Source organism: Ixodes scapularis, unplaced genomic scaffold, assembly GCF_016920785.2.
Source record: "Ixodes scapularis isolate PalLabHiFi unplaced genomic scaffold, ASM1692078v2 PGA_scaffold11__112_contigs__length_91849675, whole genome shotgun sequence".
NCBI lineage: Eukaryota > Metazoa > Arthropoda > Arachnida > Ixodida > Ixodidae > Ixodes > Ixodes scapularis.
In genome coordinates, this window is record NW_024609837.1 from 45,233,049 (window position 1) to 45,251,976 (window position 18,928).

The 18,928-nt window shown below is 43.2% G+C and overlaps 1 protein-coding gene across 1 annotated transcript in view; it reads left to right on the forward strand.

Annotated features, from left to right (window-relative positions):
* LOC8040737 (myosin-IIIb) overlaps nt 1-18,928 on the forward strand; it is a 160,343-nt gene that overhangs the window by 106,547 nt on the left and 34,868 nt on the right. The window contains exons 10-14 of the mRNA XM_029980058.4: nt 3,297-3,362; nt 11,060-11,150; nt 11,672-11,836; nt 12,946-13,062; nt 14,733-14,837. Of these exons, the coding sequence (XP_029835918.2) occupies nt 3,297-3,362; nt 11,060-11,150; nt 11,672-11,836; nt 12,946-13,062; nt 14,733-14,837 (544 nt within the window). The remainder of the gene's footprint in view (nt 1-3,296; nt 3,363-11,059; nt 11,151-11,671; nt 11,837-12,945; nt 13,063-14,732; nt 14,838-18,928) is intronic.

The following is an 18,928-nucleotide window of genomic DNA, read 5'->3' on the forward strand; positions in this document are numbered from 1 at the left end:
GTCACTCGACGAAACCTGGGGCGTCGACTTTCCCGCAGAGCACTTGGAATTGACAATCTCTCCAATCTACAAAACAAGTACCTAACAAAAAGAAATCTAATTAATTGCAATTAAGCAAAATTGGTAGATTAAGAAGATGAGTAGTTTATGGTTCGGTGGTTCTAATCATATGCTGAACTGTACGAAAGCATAGTTTTCAAACCGGCAGAGAACTCTGCCGTTTTTGAAAATCGGAAAAGTAACGGCCGATTACTTTTCCAGTGAAGTAATCAAAAAACTTCTAATTGAGTACGTTTTATCTTAGAGTAATTCTATAATTGTAATCAATTACTTTCTTTTTTTTTTTATGAGTAACGTGCACAAAACTGCGTTTCATCATGCTGAGCGCCACAGCGCAGACGACTTTTTTTTTTTTTTCTTTAGATCTAGACATGTTTTCATCAGCATTGTTCGCCGGATATTTTCTGTGGATTGCAGCGATTGCGTGGGTTTCCGGAGGACTATGGCGGTGTAGGAATTCGCGTACCGCCGCCGATTCGCCGTTTCCCACGTGGTCCGTCAACAACCCGAGTACCGCCTGGTTCTTTCACGAGAGCGGGATTCCGCTCCCCGTTTTATGGTACAATAATACACAACGCTACAAAACACTCAATCTAAACTACAAATACACGCGACATCACACAAATATTTAAAAACGCCCGTCAAGTCCGAGTTATACACAAAGAGGGCCCCCAGGCCTCGTGTCCCGCGATTACCCTAGATCCGGTCGCACACACTTGCCTTTTTTCAGTGCCTTCCGGAGGAGTACTAAGCGCTGTTCGCCCCCTAGTGTGGGCGAGGAGGTTTCTCTTCGCCCGCCTTGGGCGCCATCCAGTGGCTAGGAGAGAAAGCGGCACGTCGGGAGCCGAATTCGAGATCCCGATCGACCCCGCGGCGACACGACCACTTGATCGTGTCTGAGGCGAGGCAACTGCATAGCCGCCTCGCGGTACCTTGTTTGATGGGCACCTTCGTGAATGCACGGTGCGCCCATAGCGGGAAAGTACATAGGATATTTTAGATGGGTGCACTCGCACGAGCGAAGTCGCGTGCTCTAGAGGAAAGGCGTTTAAGTAAATCTCGTGTATAACACTGTCACCTCGTGTGCAAAAGAAAAAAAAAACGCTATTAATAATGATAAAATAATACTACTAATAATAATAATATTAAGAAGAAGGAGAAAGGCGTTTTGTAGGACTCATAATGCTGAGAGTTTTGGCGAAACTTCGCTGCTCTGAAGATATCCCAGGGCACTTTTTTCCAAGTTCCCGCTACCAGGCTATTCACCTTTCATTATTTTTTTTTTTTCGAATAATCTTTAACGAGGCACAGCGAAATCCACATCCAAGCACTGCGTAAACAAAGAGCATATGCGACGGACTCAAGTTTCGACTAACGGGTGGAGAGACGAGCACTCGCGAGTAATGTAGGCACCCATTGGCACCTACAGAGTGTGCCTAGAGTTTCGGGAGTGTTTCCAACAGCTCGATTCGGGTCGCGTGATTTGTGGGTCGCGTTTGCAGCACGAGCCGCGAGGAGGCGCCTAAAGCGTCGATCATCTGCAAACGCCTCCGCCTTTCCTCCCCGCCTCGCGAAAACCTAGCGCATGCACAGTTGCGACCAATCGCCGCAGGAGGCGTCAGCTCCCCGGGGCTTGAGTTGCTCCGTCTATTACATCTAGGCTCTCGAGGCGGCTGCAGAGGAGGCGACGCCACCCAGCGGAAGAGACGTGAAGGGGAGAAGCGAGGGGCTGAACTTCTCTGACTGTGCCGCGGAAACTGGCGCGGCCTTGCGGCCGAAATGTGAAGCGGAGGAAAGGTCGAGGACTGAATGCGTGCCGTTGGAGCTGTAAATGTCAAGAAGAGAAATTAGAGAAATGGCCTCGATCTGTTGGAGCGCCTTCGAAGAGCCCAAGCGTTGCGGATCTGGGGGATTCTCCTTCAACAGCTTTCACAACTGTTTTTTTTTTTTTTCTATTTTTTTTTTTTTTTTTTTTTTTACGACAGTTGAATGGGGAAGATTCGAATGCTTTTTCATGCTCGCGGGCTGTGCGCAGAAAGCCCATGCGCTGTGCATAAGGAGGAACGCGTGATTTCTGCGCATACGCGTGTGCACGCGTGTGCGCGTGTGCGTCTGTTTGCGTGAAGGTCGCCGGTCGAGTTAGTAGACGAACTAACTTTCTGCACACGTCCTAATTTATAGCTGAGCCCGTTCTTCCGCGGAAGTCATGAACTCACACGTCAAAACAACCCTCTCCGTGACGTCGCGTCCGCCATTCTTTTTCGGTAGCCCCCTTTCCCGCGGAGAAGTGCCCCACGCTAAATGTACGGGACTTCCACGGCACGTCCTCTATTCTGTGCCCCTGTTTCCCGCGGAAGTTGCAAACCCGCAGGTCACTACAACCCTTTCCGTGACGTCACATCCGTGGGAAATAGGGGTAGCGTGCTGCTTGCCCTATTTCCCACGGAAGTACCCAACGTTAGACGTACGGGGCTCACACGTCACAACTTCCTCTTCATGACGTAACGTCCGCCATTTTGGGCCAGCAACCTGCTTTTCGCGCAGAAGTACCTAACCGTTTAAAGTAGCAGACTCCGTCAGAATTCCTCCTGCGTGACGTCAAATCCGCTATTCTGTACCGGCAACCTCTCCATGACGTCAGGTCCGCCACTCTGTGCCGGTATCCTTTTCCCGCCAGAGTACCCTAACAACAGTAACCTTGTCCCTTTTTCCCGCGGTACTGACGAAACACACGTCACACTAACCCCGCCTGCTCTCCCCGCCGTCACGTGCACTCTCGTGCGCGCCGCTAGCCCGCCTTCCCACCGCGCAGGCGAAGACGAGCGCGCCATACTTGACCGTCTAGCCTACAGCCGAACGTGCGTAACAAACAACCGCAGAAAAAACGAGCGACGATCCAAATTACGAAACAACGGGAACTAAACGGAAAGGAGAAGCTCCCCCTGCAACGTCTTGCTGCTACGGCCCGGCCGACGAGAACGATGATCTACCCACGCGTGCTCGTGCCAGCTTGCCTCCCAGCCCCCACCACACACACACGCGAGCCAGTGCAGTACGCCCGCGCTAGCGTGTCTAATCGACGCGCCGGACGGCCCTGTTTCTCGCCGGCCGTTGCGCAGGGGGGTGTAGCGCTGCCGGCGGGTTTGCGCCGTTGCACCGTGTAGCTTCCGCCGATGCCGACGGCGGCCGAGGTCCGATCGTCTCGCGAGGGTTGGTCTCTCCGCGTTGTCTTTCAGGAACCCGCCGCCCAAGCTGAAGAACCCGGCCGAGTGGTCCGATGATTTCAACAGCTTCCTGTCGCTGTGAGTACGCGTCCTTTGTTCTTTTACTTTTATTAACGCGGAATGTGTTTAAGGGCCTAATATTGCGCACGAAAATCGTGTCGCTCCGGTGTAGTACTAGGGGCTGTAGTACTTACACTCCTTGTCCCATTTATAACACCCCAAAACTACATTTCGACGTTCGGTCCAGTGATGTCGAACTGACGATGCGAACTTTTCCGAGCGGCTTGATAGCAGTGCGATATAACTTACGAAATACCCAATGTACGTATCAAAATACTACAGAAAAACAAAAAAAAAAAACGCCGAGATTATGCCGCAGAGCCAAGTCCAACAAAACCTTGCGTGTTTTCCTGAAGTCTTTAATGCGTCCATTAGCTAATTTAATAAGTTGTATCACTCGACTTTCAAGCCGCTCGTGAAAGTTGGTGTCGTCGGTACGACGCCAGTGGACGGAACGTCGGATTGTAGTTTTTGGGGTGTTTTACGTGTGACAAGGGGTGTAAGTACTACACCCCCTATTTCTGAGAGTGCATAGCAGAGCAGGCAATACATATAGGCACCCAGAGAAGCCACATCTAGTCACAGTTCATCGTACTTAATTAAAATTCAGCATAATTACTCGAACTTGACTCGATTTACCAAACGGCGCAGCGGGGGTCGAACCCCGAACCGTGAGACACGCCACCCGGTACCTTTGGTCGGCGCCACCAGGAGGCGACCGCTTGTGCCCGCTGCCGAATGACGTTGCACCCTGCCCGTGACGCCACTCCCAAGGTCACGGGTTCCGAATAAATTTCAAAACTGCGTCATCATTCTGAATTAGGGGAGCACGTAACGTGTGTCCATCGAGCTGCGAGGCATCGAACTCCACCCAAAAGCTCCCCGTAACGAAGCGTAACAAATCAGAACGCTCGCATAATGTATACGAACGACACATTTCGTATGTCCCGCGTTTATCAAAATGATCGAAACAATTTATTTATTTATTTTACGAATATTGCAGCCCTTGTCAAGGACGTAGCGTGTGAGGTATACATCAACAGTTTGGATTTCAAACACGAGAGGGTGACCCTTGCGTCCATGACATACTTGAACTATTAAACATCAAAATAAACACCTCGACCGCGCTCGCATAAGTTAAGGTCGATAACATGAATGTGCAAAGCGCGGGACGGACGGAACGGCGTTTCTCGGAACGAGCGTTCTTTTTAGGAAGGTCAGAGGAAACTCCACGGACAACGCTCACGCTTTGGGTCAGTGAAACTCGACAACTCCGTACTTTCTGAAACCCAAATGACCCTTTTTTTTCTTCCATTTCGTGCAGTAAACGAATTTGGAAGGCACGGTTTGGTAGTTTTGTGATACAAATATATGTTGTCTGTATGTCGGGAGTTTGAAAAAAAAAAACTGTTTTTTTTTCTCGTTGTAAATATAAAAAAAGCCTCACCAAAACTAGTCTTCGCCCGCATGTAGTGCTAGCGGTTGGAAACCAGACGGCAAGTCTGAATACTTACTGAAATTTTATCCAAAAGCTGAATTTCCATGAATTCTAAATGAAAAAATCGGATCCGTTTCCGCTAGAAAACGACATTAATCGCCATGTTGTATTCGCGGGCTTCGCTGGCCGCCATTTTCAAAATTTAACATTTTTTAGAGCGCAGCTATTAGGCGCACGTTTCTGGGTTCAGCGCCGTCGATGTCGGTGTAACCGCGCGCTGCATTATGGGACGTTTCCACGCTAAATTTAGCAGAAATGATTCTCCGCTGAATTTAGCGGGGCAACTTAACCCGCTAAATTTAGCGGAAAATTTTCACCGCTAAATTTAGAGCAAAATGATCCCCGCTAAATATAGTGAAAAAATTCCCCCGCTAAGTTTAGCGGAAAAAATCCTCTAAATCTAGCGGGAAAACATAACCCGCGAAATATGGCGGAAACATTTCCCCGATAAATCTAACGCAAAATCTCCCGCTAGTTTTAAAAATTTTTCCGCTGAATTTGGCGAATATTTCCCGCTGAATGGGAGGGGGGGGGGGGGAGAGGAGGGAGCGGCATACCCTCCCCTCCTCCTCAAGAGTTGCGCTCTAATTCGACATTACAGAGAATCGTAAACGTCTTTCTTTTTTTAATCGCTTATAACCGTTTTGAACCAGATAGCTGCACGTAGCTATACTTCGTTTCACCTTATCTGCGAGCGAAGCCAAAGCTAGAAGCGCGAGACCAGCGCTTTTTGCGTTTCTCGCCAGCTCGCGCGCTCGAGCAAAGCCTGAACGCACGGAGCTTTCGTGCTCACGCTTGCAGCTTTGCCTTCGCTCGCATATAAGGTGAAACGAAGTATAGCGCTGCATCTGAGCAAATTCTGAAAGTGCGACGATGCGTAGTTTGTTTTAACGACGAGGAAAAACTTGATACCGATTTCTCGCGAGCACCCGGTAGACTGATGGGTGTCGTGCTCTATTGTTCCGTTTTATATAACTTTGGAATTTCGCATCCTTCTAATCTGCCGGGTTGAAACTTCGCATCATTTGACTGATAACCTAAAGTAAACAGTAAGTGTTACGCATTAAAAAAGTATTAAAAAAATACTAAAGGTAGTAACCCGTCAAACGATGAAAAGTGTCCATGGAGCACAGAGAGAAGTGCGCGCCAAACGCCCACATCTGCGAGAATGCTCTTACGCATGCCCATCGCGGATGTTCGAATCATGTTGAAATTAATTATAGTTTTAGGTAATCTGGTTTCCGTTTCATTAGCACGTTTCCCTAGAAGCTATCAATAGCCTGATTAGTTTTTATAGTCAACGGGAGTCTAATAAACGAACGGCGTTGCTCAGTAATAGTAATAATAATAATAATCATAATAATGATAGTAATATCTATTAAGGAATGCGGATGCAATAGTGATATGGCGGTCTGGTCGAAACCTGCTTGTAAAACAAGGTAGTAATATAATAATAATAATAATAGTTGTTATTATTAGAGGCGTCATGTATCTTAAGATGTACACACCTAACGAGAAAATAAGTTGCAGTATAATCACGTTACCCAGCAAGATATCATTGAATTCGAGATATAGGTTTACTTTCGATACTCTCAAGAAAAAAGGATGTAAAAGTATGTATCGTTAGACCCTTTGTCCCATATAATACACCCCGAAAATTCATTTCGACGTACAGAGCCCTATAGTCGAACAGACGATCCCAAATTTTACGAGGGGCTTGATAACGGTGCAACATAACTTATTATGTTATTAATTAGCTAAAGTATGTATAAAAGACCACAGAAAGAAAACACCGAGTTTTTACAGTAAGGCCAAGAAAACCCCGATTATTTTTTTTTTGTTTTCAGTAAAACGTACAGTAGCTATTTTAATTAGTTGTGCCACACGGCTATCAAGCCCCTCGTAAAATTTGAAGTCGTCTGTTCGACTGTAGGGCTCTGTACGTCGAAATGAAATTTTGGGGTGTATTATATGGGACAAAGGGTCTAACGATACACCCTTTTACACCCTTTTTCTTGAGAGTGCAGGTATAAAACCGCTCAATTCATATCGACATAAGACTGTTCAAAAGCAGATTCTACTTTAAACTATACAGGGGTGGGAAGTTATAACTGATATTCTGAAAATTTCAATGGGAAAATGGGGCCCGTTTTTGCCTGTTTTCGGTTTCTGGTGCCATAGAGCCCCATGTATTCGAAAACTCCGTCGGCCGCCATTTTCCTAGTGAAATTTTCAGAAAATCACTTTTAACTTTTTATTAAGTTATCGGATCGGGCTGAAGCTTTGGCAGCTGGTTGTGACCTCTAACGCTACCTTTGGGCGGAGAATGAGCGTTCGGCGATGCCTAGTTTGTTTTTGCGGTAAAAAAGACCGTGTAAATTTTATTTTGTGATACCCTGTACATTGTTTTTCGGATTCTCGATATTTCGCCAAGTCTTCCAGACGTGACCTTCGTGAACATTTCGCCGGCACCAGATTTTACGATTTGGAATAGTACGCGCTTCATGCATTCGTCTATATAAAACACATTTTCACGAATTTTTTACTTTAAATCGCAAATTTTGCAAAGTTTAGGTTTTCGCGAAAATTAGATCCATTTAGGAGTAAAATTAATACTTGTTTTTGGCCGAGTGTAATAATAATCGTTGCCGTGGGCTGCGGTCGTTTTAATAATGCGCACAAGCCACATATTTTTTCCCGGAACGATCGCGATTCTTTGAAGAGCCTTATTTCGAATGCCCCGTTTCAAAGTATCCGTGTGGTCTACAGGCAAAGCAATGCCTACAGTGCACAAACCTAGTTATTAAGTTTTTCTTTTTTTTAGCGACCGATGCCGTATTTGCTTATTTCTCGTGACGTGAGAAGCATATGCGTTGGTCTATCTGGGCCGGGTTCGCAGAAGCGCCGAATGTAGGCTACGGAGCTGGTTTCCGCCGCGGGAACTAACAACTTACAAGCCGGTCAGTCTGTATAGTTCGGAAGACGCGCCCAAACGTTCCTTCTGCAGCTCTTCCCCCTCCCGCCTCCCGCCTCCGAACAAAATACCTCCGGAAACAAAATTACTATACCCGTTCTCACCTCAAGGACCCTAGTGAAACGAGTCCGGCTCCTCGAGGAGGATTACTAATTTCCCCCTTTATGTGGATAATTAAGATATATGCGGGTGATCAAAAAGTTCCGGGACTGATTTTGTAGCGTAGAAAGTGAGGGTAGTACAGTGATGCGCGCGCAGCAGTCAAAGTAAAGAACCTTCGCGTCGCTCTGTGAACATTTGGAGCTGCGCTACACTGGTTTGTTTGACCACATGCACGAGCATGATGGCGATATTTCCATACACTGCAAATCAAGGCGAGAACGAACATCAATTTTACGTCAAGCTCAGCAAACATAAAATAGAGACCTCTAAACTAATTTAAAAAGCTTATGAAGAAAAAAAAAAAAAAAAAAAAGAGGTGAGGCGTGCGAGGTGTTTTCGCGCCTCAAGAATGGCAGAACGTCACCGAAGTCAAGGAGAGGTCGGATAAAGTCGCCCTACCTCTCTTCGTCTTCCGGCGATGTTCTGCCGTTCCTGAACCGCGAGTTAAAAAACTTCGCGAAATTTACTGTTTTTTTACACAAGCCTGCTGAATCATATCGAAGGTCTCTGCGTTATATTTGTCGAGTTTGACGCAAAATTGATGTTCGCTCTCGCTCTGGTTTGTAGTCTTTATAGTAAAATCGCCATTGTGCCCATGCACGTGGTCACGAAAACTCGTGAAACGCAGCTCCAAATGTTCACAGAGCGGCGTCCTTTCGTATAACGAGACAGGAAGGTTCCTTCCTTCGACTGCTGAGCGCGTATCACTGTGCTGCCCTCTCTTTTCACGCTACAAAATCAATCCCGCAACTTTCTGATCACACCTCGTATATGCGGGTGAATTTTAAATTATATATATATATATATATATATATATATATATATATATATATATATATATTATGTTATCTTATCAAGACGCACACGTTCCAAACGCCAAAAGTATCGCTTTTTCCTTCGATAACCAAATCTTGTAAGAACTACTTCGTGTCGCGTATGAACAATGCGCAAAACTTGTTTTTTTCTTGAGGGGAAAACAACTAATAGCTAGCGCTCTTGTTTTACGCGGAAGGAGCTCCCTTTTTACGCAGCAGGGTTTAGCTTTCGTTACTTCTGAGTGCTACGATAATCTGGTCGACATAGCTGCGTGAAATAAGATATCTATGCATTTTAATTTGTATTTGTTAGCCATTTCGTGGGGTGGCAGTGACAAAAGGTGAATGAAAACACTCGATAAAGGACCCCATATAGGTTTCAATATGGCGCAATTTACAGGAAACACGTGAAGTAGGAAAAAAAATGATGACACGGGCGTTCGGGCAACGCTCACATTCATGTTGAATATACATCTTTTAATATATTCCAACAAGGTCCGTGAAACTCCTTTTCTCAACAATATGAAGAAAGAGAATGGGAGTGTTGGATTATAAGTTGTAAGATTTGTAGGCAATAGTATAAAAAGTCTTCTTTTTTTTATTTTGTCTTTTGAAAGCTGGCTTGCTCTGGTACATGTAAAACGGGAAAAGTCCGTAAATATTGAACGGTACGAAGACATGTCGCAATTAGGGAAAGAATCTGCGTGTAAAATTCCAGGAAACTATAACCCTGCTCCTAAATAAAAAAAAAACAAGGCTTCTCTGATGATATTTTCAAAGCCGAAGTTGTTTTTATTCGTTTTTGCACGACCTGATATTATTGAGGTTACACATTTTGCCCATGACCCGTTTCTCCTGTCACAAATTGTTTGCATTTGAGGGATATACCGCGGAAGCTATACATGAATGCGGTTTGTGCTAACATAGGGCGTTAATCGTTACGATAAATCGAATAATTCACTAAAACTTGTTAATTAACATTTTAATTAGTTCAAATTGACATGTGGTTTCAATTAGAAACTTGTCGAGCGCAAGGCTACGTACGGGGGAGAAAACGCGGGAGATAAGAGACGGAAAAACCGCGCGGGCGCCTTGTCGCGCCTGTGGCCTTGTTCCTTCTGCACGTTACACGTATGATAACTTTAGCTCTCCATCAATCTTCCCACGTGCTCCAAATATCTAAATATTTACTAATTGAGTGGTTTTTTTATTTCGGACAGCAAGTCTCTTATTAGAACCATATGCTTATTTTCAATAATTAAGACGTTAATTAACATATATGAGTTCATTATCCGACTGATCGTTACGTCGAGCACCCCCATACTATGTCCTCCTGGCCGTAAAACTCGCCTTCATAAACCGCATTAGTCTATAGCTTTCATGTCATTGTTCCAAAGGGAAGCTGAAGCGGTTCTGTATTTCAGTAAAAACACATGAATTGTCTTCATTTGGCCTCCAGAATCACACACGCACACACGTGTGTGTGTGTGTGTGTGTGTGTGTGTGTGTGTGTGTGTGTGTGTGTGTGTGTGTGTGTGTGTGTGCGTGTGCGTGTGCGTGTGTGTGTGTGTGTGTTTTGATTGGATGCACGAAGGTTGCAGAAGATAATTTTGAAAGCCCCACCGAAGCCCCTCTTTCCCGGAGCGTTATGTCATAAAAGGAGTTTTCGGAATCTCTGCTCTTGCGCATATTCGGCGCCTGTCAAAGCCTCTTCCTGACCTTTTCCAAAACAGCACTTGTGCTGTTTTGGAAAAGGTCAGGAAGAGGCGTCACGACTGGTGTCAAGGCGGGGGAATATATACCTGGCAAGCTGCCCACTCGAGCGACACGCGCTTGGCGGCCCAAAGATCCATTTATGACGTAACGACTGATCGGAGGTTTTTCGTGTTTTCCCGCGATTAGACACATATTCGAGGAAAACAAACGTGACATTCTGGTCCACAGGATAAAAATACTGTACAATTCACCTCTAACTCGTCTTCTTTTAAGGACTTCTTCAGCTTCCTTTTAAACAAATGTGTTAAGCTTAAAAACAAAACAAAACAAAAAACATTGTATATGACATTTCCACAACAGATGCCCTCTTTAACGCCTGCTGACTGTTTACGGGTACCATAAAAACAGATGAAAAGTGTCACCGACGTTGTTCAATATTATATAGTCGCGCTATAGAAAGATATATAATTTATATTTCTCACGTGAGTGTGTAGGTCGAAATAATGTTTTCTGGCCCACGAAAGAGACCGGTCAATTCGATTGATTGCAGATGTTTGGTGAAGGACTACGAGAAGAGGCCCCTGATGTCCGACCTGATGAGTCACAAATTCATACAGCAAGTTCCCAAGCACCCCGAAGAGGTACCGTACAATACCGAATCTTTAACGAGCTCTCCTCGGAATCTAAAATAAATTCGGAAAACTGCGAATCCGGCCGGGGATTTCAAAAATAATTTATTCTACATGTATGATAAAGAAATCGGCCAAAATTATCACTTTTCCTGCATTCATCTCAACCTTAAAGCATTGCAATTTCGTATATGTTGCCTCATTTCCGCATCATCTCCCAACACTCCTTTCCAGGAGTCAACATATACTTTGATTTAATTATTTATTTGTTGTTTAGGGCGTTCACTACGGGGAAGAGGGAACACAGATTGATATGATAAACCAAATGCAGGCTAATACGTTGACATTCCAAGCACAGAAAAGTAACTTTAGTACTGCCTCATCTACAGCAATTCAGAGAAGTTCACAAAACTCTGAAAAAGAAAGTTATCTGGTATTCTACTGTGAACAATATCAGTTCCTTATCGTACGAGCTGATTGCCAACTGATCACTAGGCTAACGTATCCTTCTGATTGTGCGCAACTCATTCCAGATCCGTCAGGAACTGGTCCGAATCCTGCGGGCCCAGCACAAGGTGGGATTCTGCAAGAGGTTACCGGAAGTCACCACCAAGCATGGACAGCTCAAGACGGACCGGAAGTCCAGGCCGCAGCCCATCCTCATGGACGACCTCTCGGCTCTCGAGACCCTCACCGAAGTATGTGCTCGTTCGAGCAACGAGATCGTGCTAATATTCCGGAACTTCTTTTTTTTTTTTTTTTGCAATCATCCCCGTAAAGATTATTTACGGCAAAACTTCAGTGAAATAACGGTAAAGTTGTTTGTTAGAACAGCACATCATCCGTATCGTTCTGGCGTGTTGGCCGATCCCGGAGGCAGTGCTATATCGCACGACGGAACAAGAAATGGAGAATCCGTCGACGCATTATCAGTGTTATTTCCGCAAGCAAGTTTTTGCGGCAGAATTATTTAGTAGCGCGGAGGTGTGAATTCATAGTTATTATACTACATAAGTATGAAAATGAGGTCCCGCCTAGTTTTATATCACTCAGAAACAAATGAATTAACCGTAAATGTAGGGAGAAAATGTGTCTAGAGTCATGGAACATTTAGAACACGCAGCGTCTATTCTAAACGATAGATTTCTCGCTTTGAAAACAAATGGGGCAGTTGCCTTTCGACTTTCGTCTTATAGAAATGGTAAACAGGTTTCACCAACTGCTCATACAAAAGGTGTGATTTTTATATATATAGTACAAGTTTATAGTTTATACATATATAGTTTAAGTACAACTGTCAGAGTAAAAAAAATCTTACAGGTTTGTGATGCTGAAAGAGAAAATTTTACACTTTATTTTCGCGGGCAGTGGGTACAATATCTTACGCGAATTTTTCAAATTGCGAGTTTTGGATTAATATTGCGGGCACAACATTTAGCGTTTGAGAGTGATATCTAATTGGTCGTATTATTATTTTGCAAATCGCAAAATTTGCAAATATTAGGTCCTTGCTAAAATGAGGACGTTTGCAGTATTTCATTGTCATCATAATCAATTGCCCTACCTTTATGGCGTGCACTGGAATCGACTACTTTTCTGCTGAGTTGTTAATTATCTCATTACTCCATAAAGCATAAAGTTTAAATGAATGAAGGCTCTTTGACAACGAAATGACTGCGGTTTGTTGCGTTCCGAAATAAAAAAAAAAAACTTGAGCATTAATAAAAAGAAAAAAAAAAGAATTTAACGAAGAGCAGCTCACTTTCGTGTTGCTTGCACCCTAATTATGGCGGGCTTAATTTTCCAGGAAATCATCGTGGATCAGCTGTACCAAAGATACATGAGGTGCCAGATCTACACCTACATCGGAGACATCCTTCTGGCCATGAACCCTTTCCAGAAGCTCCCTATTTATTCCGAAGAGGTGAGACATTCGACGCCCCTACTAAGGGCGACGCAGTACCTCTCAATCCTTTATCAGCTAAGAAAAAAAAGATGCATGTACCAAGGTATGACTTGTGGGTACCGCTGAGGCCATAATGCAACATATTGCTCCCTTTCGCATAGTGATCGTTTAAGTCGGTTTATAGTATGTTTTGTGGTGTCAAGGTGGGAGCGCTCCAGGAGGAATTCAACATTATGCCTTCTCTTGAGCTCGCGGAGTTTACAACCTGGGTGACGAAATTAAAGGGGCCCTCCGGAACGTTCTGCGATGGTCTATTTATGGCGGTGACTCAATCTACAGGCCGTAAGGATCCTAAAAATCATAAAATTACGGTCATGCGCGGCGGATTTCCCTATTAAAATTGCTATCAAAGTCCCCGGCACGCCCCCCTTTCTGAGATGACCCCGGAAAACGGGAGGGGCATCTCTTTACGCGTCAGCCAATAGCAAGCGAAGGATCCCGGCGTCACTGCGCGTCACCAAGGCCGCCGACCGCCGACCGGCGGAGGAATCTCTCGAACACGCGCGGACCGTCGTCAAGGGACCCGGACTTTGTGCTCGGCAGTCGTCGTTCGTCGCACCGCACCTTCGCGTTGCTACTGCAATACGCAGTCGCATCCCACAGATCACAAGGAAAAGTTTGACTCGTTGACGTGGAAGGATCGCAAAGCTGGCTTCGGAGTCGGGATCCACGGGAAGAAGGAACACGTGTCCCGCAAACGCACGCCTGCAGACGCCCCGGGAAGCAGACGAGCCGACGCGCCGACGCATCACCCCCTAGCAACAAGCTTGCGGGGAGAAAACATAGTTCATCAGTTTACGTTTTTCTCAAACTCTAATTTACAACAAGCTTAAAAAGTGTTGCAATAATAACGTTCGCATTCACCGCGAGATGCAGCGTTTCCATTGGTCAAGTTTTAGCGATGAGCAGGGAATGGGGGATTGTCTTCCAAGAGAAAATAGTCCCGATATATTTCTTCTGCCATCTGCGTAATAAACGGTTTTGTAATCTAAAACTTTGTATACATATTAACTTGCACCTACTAAGCAATATAACATCATAAACAGACGATCGCAGAAAGCTCCGGAGGGCCCCTTTAAGGGCGCCTCGACTGGGATCAGCTCATACAGAGCTTATACATTTGTCATGTTTTTCCGAAGAAGCTGCATGAATATGTAAAAATCGGCCCTTTAGTGTTTTTTTTAAGACATTTGTAAGGTTTGAAACACCCTGTGTGAAATTTTGTTTGTTGGAAAGAAGACATTTGACACAGGTTGTTTAAAAAGGGCTGAATCTCTCTTCTGCCAAACTTAGAACACAAGGTGCACGGTTTACAGTGACTGATACACGTTTGTATGCCACCTTGAAACACGAGTTTCAAGGTGACAGAGTATGTAAGGTGTTAGAGGTGGGAACCGGGAGCTCCCTACCGAAACCCCAATTTGTTCTGCGGAAAGCAGACTGATGTATTGACCACCAACGTTGCACGTATATCTCGTGCGAGTAACAGCCCTATAGCTTGGACACCCCTCCGAGTTGAGCTGTCCAGAGTCTACAGACGAGCACCATAGTTGTCCAATACGGGGAAGGTGCAGCCAGAGCGGGTGTATGCGTACATTTTTCTTCGTTAATCTTTGACAAACTCGCAGGCATCCCTCAAATACCGCAACCGTGCCAAACTGGACAACCCACCCCACATCTTTGCGGTGGCTGACAGCTCCTACCACAACATGCTGCACCAGAAGCGAAATCAGGTATACCCTGAAACCGAGAAGATACAGCGTGTGTCTCTCATGTATCATTACGTCTTTTGCGAGAATTTTCCCATCTATTTACCCAACACACTCTTGGTACCTCGTATAAATCGTGGAGCAAGGAATGACATGTATAATAGCATACGTTGTCCCTTCATAGTCTCACTAAATCTTACAAATTTCACAACGACCCGTGTATAGCCTTCGAGCACTGAACAGGGCAATAACAAACCTCTTCGTGTCTATTGAGGCAATAATAAGTAATGGTAAACATTTTTTTTCTGATTATGGAAAAACGATATTTAATATAATTTTTTCTTTGCTCTGAAATCCTGTCGATGAGTCAAAGTTATTGGGAAGCTACATGGATATCAAGATTAATGTAACTATCTAAAAATAGTGTTAGTCTATAGGCACAAATCTCACGGTTGCTTTGAGGCTCTTCATATATATATATGGCGGTTTCATTTGGATTCAGGCAACGAGGTGCAGTCGTATTTTTTATTTTGCTTCAAATTTTTATATTTCGTCGCGCATGTTCCAAGAAGAACAATCCTTTTTATTTTAATGTCCTGACATGTTTAATTTCTGAGACAAAAATATCAAAGAAGCTGGAGCGAACGGCAAGGTTTTGACGGTTGTCGTGTGTGGCGTTTTTGAATCACTCTCAATCTCAAAGTACTCAAAAACACTGTCTGTATTTTTTATTGTAATATGCATGCAAGTAGGTAAAACGGCATTATAACTACTACTTATTATTCGCCGCTCCAATCTTTGTAAAAATCTCCAAACATGCCTCCGCGAACAACTGTAACCTAGACTGCGGATTTTGTTTTTTTAGTCGATTATGTTTAGTATTTTTTTTTAAATAATACCACGTGTAGAACATTTCATTGCCTTCCAAATTAAGCAAGGTTTGTGTCGTTATCATGTACGAGTACTTAGAAATAAATTATGAAACAGGTTTTCACTTTTTGTTCAAATTCAGCACGCCAAAAAAATTAAAAAAATTTTTTTTGTCGCGTTTTGTTCACACATTTTTGTTTTAGCCAGAATACATTCTGTTAGAGGTAAACTCACTGGTTTCGAGTTTAAAGCTTCTAAATATGCTAAAAAAGAGCAAATGCCGATGGTGGGTTTATGGGTTAAATTGACGACTGTCGTGTGTGGGTTTTTTTTAATCACTCTGAATCTCAAAGTATTCAAAAGAGAGCTTCTATATTTTTTTATTGTGATATAAGTATATGCAAATAGGTAAAACTAAATTCCAACTACTATTTATTATTCGTCACTCCAATCTTTGAAAAAATCCCCAAACATGCCTCCGCGAACAACTGTGACCTAAACTGCGGATTATTTTTTTTGTCGACTATGTTTAGTATTGCTTTTAGAATAATACCACGTGTACTTACTTTCATTGCCTTGCAAATTAAGTAAAGTTTGTGTCTTTATCATGTACGAGTGTTGAGAAATAAATTATGAAACAAAGAAGGTTTTCACTTTTTGTTCAATTTCAGCACGCTGTATAAAGAAAAAGCAAAAAAAGTGTTTAATTTGTTGATTTTTTTTTTTCGCGTCGCGTTCGTCTTTACATTCTCCTTTTATCCAAAATACACTCCGTTAGAGGTATATGCACTGGTATTGAGTTTTAAGCCTCCAAGTATGCTAGAAAAGAGCAATTGCCGATGGTGGGTTTATGGGTTATAGTTGTATATTTTACTCTTTACTATAAGAATCTAAGGGACGTTTAATGAATAATCATATAAAATACATTGATGTCGTTAGAAGTATAATAACAAGTTTGGAACTCCAAACTCTTAAACACTCTATAAAATCGCAACTTCTGAAAGCGGGTTTTCAGACAATTTCCGCCGGTGCCATGACTGGAGAGGCCTCAAGCCTCTTCAACCATGGCACCCTATGCGCTACATAATCTATACTATGCGAGAAATTTCAAAGTATATCTAATACAATCTTGTGCGCAGCAAGCACGAGGACAAAAGCAGAGAACAGCACACGCAACAAGGCGCAACTTTCAACTGAATCTTTTTTTTATTGTCTTCTTCTTGTTGTTGTCTTCGTCAAAGTATAATATTGTAAAACATTAGGGTAAAATACACTTCCTATTGGAAGCCTAGATTTGTAAATGCGAAATTTTATATTTTTAATACGAAATTCATGTTGCTAACTCAAGAGATTAATTTTTACTTATTTTTACTACTCTTTATTTTTCCCGTTTTTATTTTACTCTGTAAACAAATACTGGGTTAAAAAATTAATGTTTTTATACAGTTGCTCAAACTGAACAAAAAGTGAAAACCTCTGGTTCATAATTTATTTATCAGTACTCGCACATGATTAAGACACAAACTTTGTATAATGTGGAAGGCAATCAAAGGTTCTACACGTGGTATTACTTTAAAAAACGATGCTAAACATAGTCCACTAGAAAAAAAAATCGGCAGTTTAGGTCACAGCTGTTCGCGGAGGCATGTTTGGGGATTTTTACGAAGATTGGAACGACGAATAATAAACAGTAGCTGGAATGTCGTTTTATAGACTTGCATATATAGGGTGGTTCAAGTCACCAGGCTCGATCTAAATTGGACCGTAAAAAGCGACGCCTGCACGTAGCAATCTAAACTTTTCGTCAAAGGTGTATACCACAGGTCGGTTTTTTCTTGTAAAATTACAAAGCGTAGTTCTCTTTCTGTAAAAAATAAGGCCAAGAAACTTGCCAGGGTCTACGGCGGGCAGCGGCGCCGACGACAGGGGTTCAGTAGCGGGGTGTGTTTGGTGTTCGTATTGATAGATGGCGTTGGGAGCAGCGTCCGAACGTGCAGCCGACCAGCGAAAGAAAGCAGACGACACGCAGACGAAATCCGTTGGCAGCAAAAGCGCCGCCGTTATGCACACGCGTTTTTTTACTTTAAGTTTTGCTTTTATTGTCCGCATTTATTTTTTAACCGAAGGTACATTTCAAAAAGATTGTTAATTGTAATAAACACCGCGACCACCGTGAGCCGTCGCGATAAGGAGGTAGCGCCACCTATCAATACGAACGCCAAACACACCCCGCTACTGGGCCCCCGTCGTCTGCGCCACTGCCCGCTGTAGACCCTGGCAAGTTTCTTGGCCTCATCTTTTACAGAAAGATAACTACGCGTTGTAATTTTACAAGAAAAAACCGACCTGTGAAATACACCTTTGACAAAAAGTTTAGATTGCTACGTGCAGGCGTCAATTTTCATGGTTCACTTTAGATCGAGCCTGGTGACTTGGACCCCACCCTATATATCACAATAAAAAAAAAAAAAATATATATATAGAAGCTCTCTTTTGAATTGTTTGAGATTGAGAGCGATTCAAAAACGCCACACACGACAACCGTTAATTTAATCAATAAACCCACCATCGGCATTTGCTCTTTTTTAGCATATTTAGAGGCTTTAAACTCAAAACGAGTGCATGTACCTCTAACGGAATGTATTCTGGCTAAAAGAAGGGTGTGAAGAGAACGCGACGCAAGAAAAAGAAAAAAAAATAATATTTTTTATACAGCGTGTTGAAATTGAACAAAAAGTGAAAACCTTCTGCTTCATAATTTATTTCTCAGTACTCGTACATGATAAAGACACAAACTTTGCTTAATTTGGAAGGCAATGGAAGAAAATACACGTGGTATTATTTTAAAAACAATACTAAACATAGTCGACTAAAAAACAAATCCGCAGTTTAAGTCACAGTTGGGGATTTTTACAAAAATTGGACCGACAAATAATAAATAATAGTTATAATGTCGTTTTACCTACTTGCATATATATCAGAATAAAAAGAATATAGACGCTCTCTTTTGAAAACTTTGAGATTGAGAGTAATTCGAAAACGCCACACACGACAATCATCAAAACCTCGTCGTTCTCTCCCGCTTCTTTGAGATTTTTTTTCTCAGAAATTAAACATGTCAGGACATTAAAATAAAATAAAAATGTTTGTTATTCTTGTAACATGCGCTACAAAATATAAAAATTTGAGGCGAAATAAAAAATACGACTGCACCTCGTAGCCTGAATCTAAATGAAACCGCCCAT